General features: G+C 38.8%; 1 protein-coding gene and 1 long non-coding RNA gene across 2 annotated transcripts in view; one reads left to right on the top strand and one right to left on the bottom strand.

Moving 5' to 3' along the window:
- The window catches only part of LOC104335546 (dynein axonemal heavy chain 5), a 176738-nt gene that overhangs the window by 3844 nt on the left and 160188 nt on the right, over positions 1-12706 (bottom strand). Inside the window, exons 74-75 of the mRNA XM_075416652.1 lie at positions 12527-12659; positions 3280-3488 (exon numbers count right to left, since the gene is read on the bottom strand). Coding sequence (XP_075272767.1) covers positions 3280-3488; positions 12527-12659 — 342 coding nt within the window. The remainder of the gene's footprint in view (positions 1-3279; positions 3489-12526; positions 12660-12706) is intronic.
- On the top strand, positions 2526-7750 carry LOC142360875 (uncharacterized). The gene is made up of 3 exons (XR_012763477.1): positions 2526-2689; positions 5174-5379; positions 7029-7750. It is a non-coding gene; the product is annotated as an uncharacterized LOC142360875 (long non-coding RNA).

The following is a 12706-nucleotide window of genomic DNA, read 5'->3' as shown; positions in this document are numbered from 1 at the left end:
GGCTACTGGATCCCAGATAAACCGAAAAATTAAAGAAAGAAGAGCCTGAAGAGGACAGGACAGAGCAATGACTGTATTGAGGGAATCAGTTCAAAGGCACTGTAGAAACACTGGAATAAAAGTAAGCTCAGAGCTGTGAGTTGTCTTCAGGGATAAGATTTAGATTGCAGATGACTCTTACAGCGATGGCAGGACCTATACGCTGTCTGCAGTGGGGCTTGTAACACTTACCTGCTCATGTGAATGAATCCTAGACAGTGTTTAATGACTACAGCTGCAAGATGGAGGCCCAGCTGGGTGTCCCAGAGAGGGTGAACAGCACAATAAACAGCAAAAAAGAATCAACTGGCTTGAGGTGCTACTGGACAGCTGAGGGCTTGGCTCCCCCCAACACTCTCTGTGAGGGACATCACGGACCACTTGCCATGACATTTGTTTGATTTCTGGTAGTCTTATTCCTGTTGGTTTTTGTTTGTTTGTTTGGGGGGGGGGAGGGGTTGAGGGGGCGTACTGAGATTTCAGGAACAGGGAAAATTATTTCTTCTTTCTTCACCTGCTTTTTCCTGAAGTTCTCCCTGGCCCGCTCACTGAAGGCTGCTAGAGCTTTGTCCCTTTGCCTTCTAACAACCCATGCAGACTAACTCTGAACCTTCTAGCGAGGGAGAAGCAGGGATCCATGGAAGCTATGACAAGAAATACGGAAATCAGTTAAGTCTATTGCTTTCACAATCATATTCTCTCCTTTACCTTGCTTAGGAGGTTCCTTGTTTGCCACTTATTTTGCAATTTCTACAGTGAGCAAATTACGGCAGGTTTACTAGAATTAAGTGGGCACTGAGGAATGGAGTCATTATACTTCATATTCTTGTTAGTATCCACATTGCTTTGGCATCTAAGGGTCTTGGAAATAGGCTGAGGGTTCATTATGCTAAGCACTGTACAACCAGAAAGACAGCTCTGCCTCACAAGGCTTAAAATCCATATACAGGACAAGTGACAGCAACTGACTACAGGGATGCAAACAAGGAGAAAATAAAACAGTATCAGCCACAATATGGAAATTGGGAGGTAGAAATGAGATATGCATAGTGTCAAGTTTTTTTGAGAAAACAATCCAGTAACATCAGATAAACTTCCAGGAGGGAAGAAAATGCATGGCACTTCTTGTTTTGTTCACCCCAGTTACACTGGCCCAGTGCAGACACACAGAGGAAATCAGGTTTCCTTCTTTTACATAGAAGCCTGAACCTGCTCTCATTTGTATCACTATAAATAAAGATTTAACTTCTGTGAAATTACTGAATTTATCCTAGTGTATAAACGGTCCAAGAGAAGGCAGTCAGGTCCTATATTATTTTTTATTGCCAGAATGTCTCATTCTCCCAGTGCTATAAATCTACTTTATTGTCTTGTGTTATCCATTGCATTTATCCATTGACTATAAAGCAAACAGTGAGATCTATGCAAGTAGGCAAATTACAAATTACTTAGGAGCTGCACTTCAACTCACAAATGAAAGGATTTTTCTGACAATCTCTCAGGTATCACAAACAAGCCATTAGAACTGCAGCACTAATACTTCATCACCTCACCTTGCTTGAAAAGATGAAAATCAATTTTCTTAACACATGAAATACTGATTTTAAAGACAGCAGTATGACTATTAACAAAATAACAGTCAATTAAAAAGAAAAGGAGTCTTTTCTCAGGCAAATTTCTTGTAGAATGAGTCACTTCCACAGCCTGGGTTACAGAAAATGGAGACTATAACAATAACCATCTGATTCTTCAGCTTGTGAATGTCAGCACAAATAAATTTTTAAATCAAGTAAGCATATCTCATTCTTGGATTTTTTTTCTCTGCACTATGTATTTAGGGACTTTTAGAACTTGTTATGAAGTGTTTAATTTTTGTATTTCTAGAGGCTTTCTCACTTCCTACAGTCTATTAAATCACAACTTGTTTGGGGACATTCTACTCTGATTATTTGGCAGCATTTTTGAGAAATCCAGATGTATGGATCCAAAAAAATGTAGAATCCCCAATTTGGGCTGGCAAAATTTCAGAACTGACGCAACCCCAAAACACGAAAAAGCCAATTAAAATGGCCAGTACAAAATCTGTAGCAGCTCTTGCTCATCTGTAGTGCAAAAGCAAACACCAACAAAATGAAAAGCCTATCAAGGTTGCAGCCAGCCTGATCATTGCAAAAGTTATGTAGGAACAGTTTCGAGTGCCACTATCAATGTGTTGGTAACAAACGAAGTATGGAAGCATAATCATTTTATTAAAACTCCTACGCCTTTCCCTCATACTTTTGCTTGGGAACCCTTTGCTCAGGGATTCCGTGAGTGCATTTCCATGCTATAAAGTGTTATTGGCAGACAGCTGACACAGACAGGATAGATTATAGATGGCTATTTCCCAGCAGTCGTCCTAGAGAATATTTGCCACTGTTGCTTTCTCTATTCTAGGCAGCTGTTTCAGCTAGCTTTTGCATTGCTAACAAGTACTGAGATGAAAATAGATCTTTAAAATAGCTTTTCGCTGAGGCTTCACAGAAACCTGTTGGCTGGATACTCTCACAATGACTCACTTCCACAACTCGCACTTCCCACAAACATCTGTGAATCATAAAAAGCTTTAATGAAGGTGGATAGCTGTGCAAAGAAACTACACATCTTCTAGGTATGTATACTTTACTTCTTTTAACTCTGTTCTCAGCTGTTCCCCTTTTTATGTTTCATTTTGTGCCAGGTTTTTATTTTAGATGGTGCAGGAGAGAGGCTGTACTTTTTATGTCTCTGCAGACCAAGTCTGGCACAATTCTGGGGTGGTATAAATAACAAACCTTCCGTTTCAAGGAACTGATTTGCAAGGATTGAGAGCCAAGTCCAAATCTCTTCTTCCTACATCAAAGTTTTGAAACTTACCTTGTTTTGTACTGGAAGGGATTTTCGTACAATGAATGAAAAACAGATTACTGTTATAGAGGTGTGAGAAAAAGAAGGATAATGTTGATATGTGAAAAGATGTATTTACCCAATTTCCACTCTATAATTCAAGCAACCACAAGATGCCTTTCATTATTGCAGTAACATTATTTTGGTCTAGCAAAAATTTCTTCAATATATGTTGAAGTTAATTCATCCTATATTGATGGTAAAATTGAATTTAGATTACGCTTCTTATAGTCACGATTGAGTCAGCTCAAAGTTCTCTCAAGGTCGAATTTAACTGTTACATAGGAGTTAGAAAGATCAATGTGTCAGTCTTACCTGTGGATTAAAGAATCCTGTCATCCAGAACTGATTTGGTCGGCCATCCTGCAACCAACTGCTGAACTGCTGGTTTCTTTCAAGTAGCTCAGTAAACCAAAATCCTAAAGTAGCTGACTCCCAGGAAATCTTAAACCATAGTTTTGGAATTCTAGCATCATACATATTATCCAAAGCATCTTGCAGTTCTTCTGACATAATTATGGTTCCTGGAAGATAAGTAAAACATTCAGAATTAACTTTCCCCTAGCTTGCAAAGGCAATTAAAACTTCCAAATAACATTCTGAGTCTAATAAACCCTCTTTTTCTTGTGACTTAATTGCACACCTGTTGCACTGAAGTCTTTTCAGTTTGCAGTTAATTCGCTCAAACTTAGAAGACTTGATTCAAAGTTAAAGGTGACAAGATAAATGTATTTCTTTTATTATTTTGATCAGAAATAAAGTAAACAACTCCTTCTCCCTCACACATAATATTTACATTCATTATATTCACACTATGTTTCAAATGTGATCAATCATTTAAATTTTTAAAATATATTTTAACGGTTCCCACATACATGATCAATGATAGAGACATACTGTGTAACTCATCTATATCCTAAGCATGTACTGACAGTGATTGTATTCATGGAATTCACTGTTACTAATGATAACTTTGTAAATTTCCATTATCAGGATTCCCAGTGGGAAAGCAGTACTTAGAATCAATCTAGAGGCAAGATTTTTTTATATATTGTCTTGGCAGTGGCAGTGTGTACTCACATATTCCATGCATAGTACTGTTGCCTTCATTAAAATATCAGCATTTACTAAGACAATGATTTTTCAGTGACAATCACGATTCCACGTGCCAGATGTTCCTATATCTTATCAGTTTGTACTCTCAACAGTGCTGAGAGGTGGCACATGGCAATGCCTCAAGAAGTCTTCTCTATTCCAGCTAAAATGTTCTAAATTATAGAAACTGGTCTGGTAGCCCCCATTCCAATTAAATGTTCATGTAATACCAATGTCCAATGCATCATCATACACAAAACTGCTGTAATTGCCACAAGGATTACATGACATACCAAACAGAATTAGATGGCTTTCACCACAGAAGAGGTAAAGGAAAGAGAAGTGGTCTGGGTGACTTCAAACAAGAGCTGCAGTGGCCCATCCAAACACATGTATGGAAATGTGGCCTGTAACAAGTAAGCATTTCAAATTCCTTCCTTCCTTCCATCAAGGCTGGCAGGTTCCCAGTTCAGGGGAAGGAAAAGAATATCCAGAAACCAAACACCAGCTTTTAATTTAGAAGAATGCAGTGGCTATTCTAAACACTTGTGTAACAGTGCATGCAAATCTGGTACTTTCTAATGTATACCAATGGCAAATAGACTTCATTTTCTTCTAGCAGATAATGGCCTGCTCTCATTTACAGACACCTCTTTTTGTGCAACAAATGCTATGAGAAAACCACCAACTTTTACAAAACTGCAATGTTAAAAAATATTGCCTATCCCATATTCTCTGTAATGGCTTCGTAGTCAGCTTCAGAATCATGCTTTGGGATGGCTAAGACTCTTTTACAACACAATTAATAAACCTTCTCTTTGTGTATAGATGTTCTCTAATATATAACAAAGAGCACTAGCATTTAAGAAAGAAGCCACTCTGTGTCATTTCCCCTTTGCCAAGAAAAATGTAATATTAGACCATACACTCTATTCACCCTCTGGAGGGAGAAAAAGTGGAAAAAATCATGCAACACATGTTGGTTTCAACTTCGGAGCAACCGTAGTGAGGGCAGAAAGAAAGTGAAGAGCATCCTGTTTGAGCCCTAAGGATCATTACCATCTGAACTAAGAAAGAACGAACTATTTCATCTCTGGTTCTTCCTTGTTTTCAGGCTGATGCAGCCAGCTTACTCCTGCAACAAAGGTTGTGAGAGAGCCATGTTTTCCTCCCTATTCTCATGAGCAGGATGGGGTTTTTCAAGTACGGAGATACAACCATTCTCTGCCCTGAAGTACGGTGAAATCTCTTAGGATGTCTGCCCGTTACGACTCAGAGCAGCTGCTAAGAACGCTAAGCCAGAGTGTTCTTGAGGATGAGGTATGTTCACAGTTCTGGCTTTGCCCGTATAGTTGCATAAATATTCCTAGTGAGTGGGTGTCATATCTGGCAGTAGGCATACAGTGCTTGAATTTCAGCACTAAATGACATCTGTGGGCTCTGGGATGCATTCCTGCAGCTAAAATACTCAAATAAAAATAAAAATAATTAAAAAAATAAAATAATTGTCAGAAATAATATTAGTAACACATGAGAAAAATAACAGCATCTTTCTGGAGAAAGGTGATACAGGTGTTCGAAAAACTGTATCTGATAAATTGAATGAGTAGCACAATACCTTAGGCTTCTCACATTTAACTTCCAAGAAACTCAGAGCACTGGCTACCACATGAAGAGACTGAATGTCCTGTGAACTTAACATGGCAGGCTAGAATGTTCTATGAATCAGACAGGCCAGCTGTTTATAACTTGGTTGTTTTGGGGGTTACATCATGATATTCCCTTTCTTGAATGGAATAAAGCCCATCTGAAAATGACTGATAAAAGGTGAGATCAGTTTAAGACATTAGGGTATTTCCATGCTTCAAAAATAATATGTACTGTAACCATACTATTTACACAGTATGCAAAGTTTGAAAATTAGGACTCATCTTTTTCATTGGCCTAAATTTACACCATCTCACTGCTAAACCACTTCTAAATCTATACAATTGCTGTGTAGTGAATAAGCCAAATAAAGCTATTCAGTTGTGAGGATAACTAGCTTTTATTGTTAATTAAATAGTCTGTTCTTTTAAATTGATCTGCTTTTAGGGTGATGCATTGAATAGATATAAGGCTTCAAATGGACTACATCAGGACCTTGTATTATTTCATGGAGTTGCTCCTTTTTACTACCATACACACCAGAAGCTGATTCCGAAAACTGTGGAATTTGTAAAAATTTGGATCTACTTTTTTGAATTTCGCATTTAGGAAAGCCTGTATCTGGACTAGAAAACATGTATCTCATTTAAATGAGTGGATAAAGTTAGGAACAAAGAAAGGATCTGAAACTCCAGCATGAACCAAAAAAAGCCTCAAACCACTGACTGATTCTCTTCCCACAGGCACAGATGTGACTCAAGAATAACCAGAATAATTATGTAGGATTTAAATGACATGAGAAGCAGCTAGTTTCTCATCAAGTACAGCGTGCCAATAGCTGACATCATTATAATAGGATTGGAAACTATCCCTTGAGGACAACACTTGCTAGACAATGAGTCTGTTAAGCTAGCCTTAACAGTACACAGCAGAAAAAGCTCAGTGAAAGCATTGATCCATTCTTGACTATCACAGTTGCAACTATAGAAGTTGATCTTCTCTGCCATTAATTCCCACTCAAGTTTACCTCCCAAGCAACCAGGTTTATTATTGCACCAGTCAATCTTTGGGGCCACTGCCAAGCTGCAACTCCCTCTTCTTTGTTGAACATGTTGAAGAGAAAATCCCAACTTGCTTCTAACTTCATGAGCTTTCCTCCCTTTCTGTCTTATGGCAACAGCTAACCTGATATGCTTTCCCCAAAGAAAGCATTACTTATCATTCCACCCAAAGGTATAAGGTATACAGAGTACTAGATAAAAAACAATAAAAGCTAATGTATGTTTCCCTGTGCCTAAAACTTCATCTTTTTTTTTTTACAGGCTTTAGTATGTTTCTGCTAGCTCAGTGACCACCATTGCTGTGCTGAAGGATGTCAACTTCTTTGCTTCAGGCAGTTCTTTGGATATTTCCCTCTTTCTTCACTTGCAGCACGTGGACATTTCAGCATTTGGAGATGATTCCCAGGAAGGTCTCAGAAGCTCATTTAATTTCACCATGTTGTTTTAATCCTGAGGCCCTCAGAAATTTATCACCTCCTTTTGCTCCTGGTCTCCAGAACAGGAAGACTAAATCAGGCAGCTGAGCCCTGCAATGCACAACACTCTCTCCATTTTTTACTTGTAGACTGTGGTATTCTCTCCAGCTGCACACAACCTTTGCCCCTGTTCTGTTATCTGTTTGTTTCCCACCTTCCTTTCCTGGTGCAGAATCCTCTGATTTAATTCTCCAAGTCAAGAGAGATGAAAGGAACTGAGAAACTTAAGTAGCATGCAAATTTTCACATAGAAGAGCACACAAATCCTAGATTCTCTGGAACAGCTAATTCCTTTAAGTGAGAAAGAAGGCAATTTGAAAGTCACCTTGCAAATTGTTCTGAAAACTTACCAGCTCCAGTACTAAATGCACTTGGCTACACCCACCAAAGCACTGAAAATAAAAATTTTAAAGCAATAATTTGAAGATGAAAATTCATGCACATCCCCCCAAAAGTAATATGCACACCCCCCTAAGCTACAGTAATAAAACAGGCATTTAAACTGTTTTCTGCAGTTTGTCCTAAATGTGCAATAAGTGTTTCTAAACAGTTGTCCTGGCCAACATTGTGGCAAGCACACATAACACTTACTAAGAAGTCCAGAAATAACATGCCACATTTTGTAAAAGACAACAGGAGGCATTCTGGCATCCTTATCAGGATGGGAAGTAAATAATGGATGAGAGCTGCTGAGCCAAGAGTAACTACACCACGAGACATACTACACTCATCCCCTCCATTCCACAAATGAATTCCCAATTGTTACATTCCATTAATGCCCTCATTGAGTGCTCTTAATCATCTTCAAATAAAACCCTCATCCAAAAGTGGAATACACAGATGATCTCTACAAGCCTTACACACACACACTGTAAGAATCAGTAAGGCAAGAACCCAAGATCTTTCAGTCCAAAAGTCTATTACCATCGTCAGCAGGCCAAACTAAAATTGTATTAGCTAGCAGTCTTAAAGCACTACGAGTCAGAACAGAACTTAGCCAGCCAGTGGGAATGAGTCCATACTCCATCCCTTCATGGGAAATTACCTTTCCTGTGCACTCTGGCAAGTCTAGTTTGCTGAGCTTCAGTTTTTCACCACATAGATTAGAATAAATTATTGGGTACCTCTTTTGGAGCTCATTTATATCCCTTTTGCAAGGTGCTAAATACAATGAACAGAAATTCCTTGCAGCAACGTGATGCAAACACTACTGTCATGATCATGGTATTCTGAGTTGGAAAAAAATAGTGAATCTTTACCTCATTCTTTCAGGCACTTAACACAAGCTTGTGTAGATGATGTAGGAAGCCTAAGCGATTCCAATTATGTATGTAGAACTATATGCTACCTCACCTCTACATGAAGTTCTGGGTGTTTCAACATGTTCTTATATGAATGACAATAAGGAAACACCTAAGGTCAACACACTGGTTAGCAATGCAGTATAAGGATGGTGAGGAGCTAAAAGCAGAAAATTAAATAGTTTTTAATAAGGTAGCAAATCAATGACTGAGATGTACAGAAACTAGTGAAATGCACCAGTATTACTGAAGGCCTTGTTATTAATAGTTACTATTCAGCTTTGTCTGAACTATAAAGTTGCAAAAATATTAGAAACGCATACAAAAATGCATAATTTTTTACTCTCCAGTACATTCTGTCTCAATAGTCTCGCCTGTATTTTCTCATACTTCTCAACCTGGCATAAACATACACCTGAAACATGCCAGTGTCTTAATTTTAATGAGTTTTCATACACATAACCTAACTATGCATCATTTAAAGAACATGCATATGGTATACATCTGTGAGTAAAAAGAGGGCAAATAGCAAAGTCCCGTATCCCTTTAGTAATAACCTTGCTCCTGATTCTATTATTCCAAAAGCTCTGATTGCCCTCTCAGTGTGGGGTAAGAGTAATCTGTGAACGCTTTTTCAAGTCCTGGCATGTAAGTTATATATGGTGTGCATTACATGCATGAAAATGTGCTGGATTTGTAACGAGGGGTAGTTGCAGTGGAAAGTTTTCTTAAGCCTAGCAGAGCTTCTCCGTGACAAATGCCATGATGAACAGAACGTTAAGTAGGTTAAAAAAAAATCAGAAAAAAAAAACCAAACCCCAAATTAAAAGCTGTGCTTATTTCCATTGCCAAGGATTCAATATCCACTTTCAGTGCTACTACAAGCATGCTCCGCTGCTGAGATTCATAGAAGTCACTCAAGGTGGACGAAGGATAACTCCAATAGAATTTCTCTTCTCACTTTCTTCACACATCAGGGTGCCCTCAAAACACTTCCCACTCCTACTTCAGTGCATGGAGATGTAAGCAGAACCCTCCCCCAGTCTCACAGACAGGCCACATTCAATTCCCCTCTACTCAAACAAACTCTAAGAGACTAGGAATAACTGAACGGGTCATTAGATTTTACTGCATTCAAAGACACTATCCTCATTAATGGAGAGGGGGTTTGAAGTGCCCACTCCCCAACAAATAGCCAGAGTATTAGTATTCTGTGCCAGAGGCATCTATGCTTCCACAGGAGGAACATAAGGCACATACACAGCAACTCTGTAGCTCATATACTGCCCTGCAAATAATGTGGTCACCTTCTGTCAGGGGCTCAAGGTCTGATGTTCACAACCTATTAGGAACTGGAGTTTTGGTTCAAGCCCCACATATTACTTCTCCCCAGATGAAAAGATGAGAAAACAGCTCTTTCCTTGTCTCTAAAAATGTTTCTCTATTTGGAACATTGCCTCTGTTTAGGTCACTTGAGAGGACAATCGTCATTGTTGTTTTCTGATCTACATGAAGCTCTGTATTATACTAACTGTGAAATAAATTCTGGGCAATCAATAAGTAATTAAAACAGAACTAATAGCTGGGACATAACTGAGATTACAAAGTGCGGCTACAATCTAATTACTACAATTTAATCCAAAAAGTATCCCTCCAGGCAGCAAAGTTCATTGGTGGTGATGCAGGCTTGCGGGGCACAGCTGCCAACAAACATGTTGGACACATCCTGAGCATCCTCACCTCTCCCAAAAGCTGAACACTGCTTAATCTGCCCTCTGGGTGGAGGGACAAAACTGACTCTGCTAATTCCCTCAACATCTCTCCTGCTCAGCTGCACGTGGGCTCTCACTGAAGAGGGCTTTATATTACCTCAAATGTAACTTAGTGAGCAACAGAAAAATTACAAGGTCCATCCATTCACATCCAGCCTGTAGAATCAAATGTTCAGACTTCCTTTCACAAAGCTGCATGATGCAACATGAAGACGCGTTATATTCTTAAAAATAAATTTTTTCTGAAAATTTAGATCTGCTATAAGCTGGTGCTCAGGCCTTAACAGGTTCAGGAAGCCAGAGCCAGATGCATGACCAGGGCAGATGCCAAAAATCACATAACCTGTTTGTGCAGGCAGATCAGTTTACCTCATTGTAAAGAAAAGGAGCACATCAGATGATCTGAGATTGCAGTTTTGGGGCAGAATCTAGTATGAGAGAGTTTTGGGTTCTCCCCTTTGCTGTGGCAAGAGAGAGTGCCTAAATGTTCTTTCCATATCTTAATGGTCTACCACATGCACTTGATGTATCTGAATCTGCCAGAAGCCATTAATCGTTATTGGTAACTATACATCCAGTTTTGTTTTCCGAGCAATTTTTCACTATATTTTACTTGCTTGTCCCTAAGAAAATTATAATGTTTTAGAGGATTGCACAAAAGTTACAGCATTAACTTGATTAAACACCTGGTAGAAGACTGTGCCCACTGTGGAACTGAATACTAAGTGCAAAGAATTATGTTACTCATCCATCCCTCTGCAGAATAATGTACATTTTGAGACTTTAAATATATCTATCACAATCAAGGAAAGATTAATACTTTCTTGGATGGAAAGCATTGTTTTAATTTACTTGAAAAGGGACTCTATGCATGTATAAAAGGCAACCTTCAGCTCAGTATTGAAACAGAGGACAATTGTTTCTTCAAGCTTGATCTTTGCACACGTTATTACAGGATATGGAAGCTAATTAGCCTTGGGCACATTCATAAACCTCTTTCCTAGATTCAGATTATAGGCATGATTTTTCTGAAGCATGCATTGTTGCCTTGGTGAATCATACAAATGATAGGAAAAAATCTTTTTTTATTCTTATGCAACAAAAACGCAAGTTAAAAATCTCCATGAAAGACTTGCTGTCAAAAGATTGGAAAATGCCAGTAAGACTGATCACAGTACTGCTGTTATCTATACGAGAAAGGATTAGTTTTGAGGCACTCCAACCTTCTCCCTTTGGGGACAGTTTGCCATCTCAGATATTTACTGCCTCTCTGCTGTAGAACAGCAGACTTGAGTGAGATCTTAAGCACAAGAACTGAACCATTTCTGTTTCATGTTCATTTACTGTTAATTCGAGAAGCTTGACTGAGTCACAGTATACTTTCCCTCCTGGATATTTCGACTCTTGCAGATGAGCAAAATGGGAAGTGAAAACAAAAAGCAGACGGTAACATCATCATCCCTTGTTTTTCCTCACTCCTTTTCTGATCAAATTTTCCATCTGTTTCTAGTCGCCTGAACTCTTGATTTATTTTAACTACATTCACCATTGCTCACTTCCAGACAAATACTCCTGTCTCTGAGAGTTACTGCGTACTGTTGCCTACCTCCTGTGATGGCTAAAAGCAGAATCCTGTCATTCTCTTTTGACTGGTGCTCCCACTTACTTCAGCCTCCATTTAGAGACATCCTATTTGGTATAACCAGTTTCACAAACCTTGCAAATCTCACCTTAAATTAGAGTCTTTACCACCTGGCATCCTGAGTGCCCTGTCTCCCAATTACTTAGCAGCAACACTTCTACCTTGTTCTGTATCATTATGTCTCAGCTTAATTTCATAAATGACTCTGGCACATGACCTGTGGACCTAACCACACAATTCAGCTCCTCTGAGCTCTGTAGAGATCCTGGAGAGAATCACAGAAGTGTAGTAATGCTGTGGGACAAGAACTGCAACACTAGAGTACATGCACACAGAATAAATTAAGGTGGAGTGTCCTCAGAGATGCAGTCAGGAGGCTTTAAGAGCTAGAATTAGTGGTCATATGACAGAAGAAGAAAAGAGAAAAAAAGGGGGAGGGAAAGAACAAAGAGAAAGAGATAGAAAGGGAGGAAAGGAGCTGAAATATTTATTTAGTTATATAGTATAAGCAACCTTTAGTAATAAATATTGCATCTTAATTAGTATGATTTTTAATATTGCAGCTTACCGTCGATAGCCAATTTCAGATCAGTCAGCGTAGTTCGAACTCTTGATATAACATGTTGCATGCGGTCTATTTCTTGACGGAGAAATATGTTCATGGGTTGAATAGCTCCCATCTTTTGAAGCTGGGCTTTCACCTAAACAAGAATAGTGCAATGATTATAAAATGTAATCTCCTGTTTCC

This window comes from Opisthocomus hoazin, chromosome 3 (assembly GCF_030867145.1).
Source record: "Opisthocomus hoazin isolate bOpiHoa1 chromosome 3, bOpiHoa1.hap1, whole genome shotgun sequence".
Lineage (NCBI taxonomy): Eukaryota > Metazoa > Chordata > Aves > Opisthocomiformes > Opisthocomidae > Opisthocomus > Opisthocomus hoazin.
This window is presented reverse-complemented; position numbering and strand designations above follow the sequence as displayed.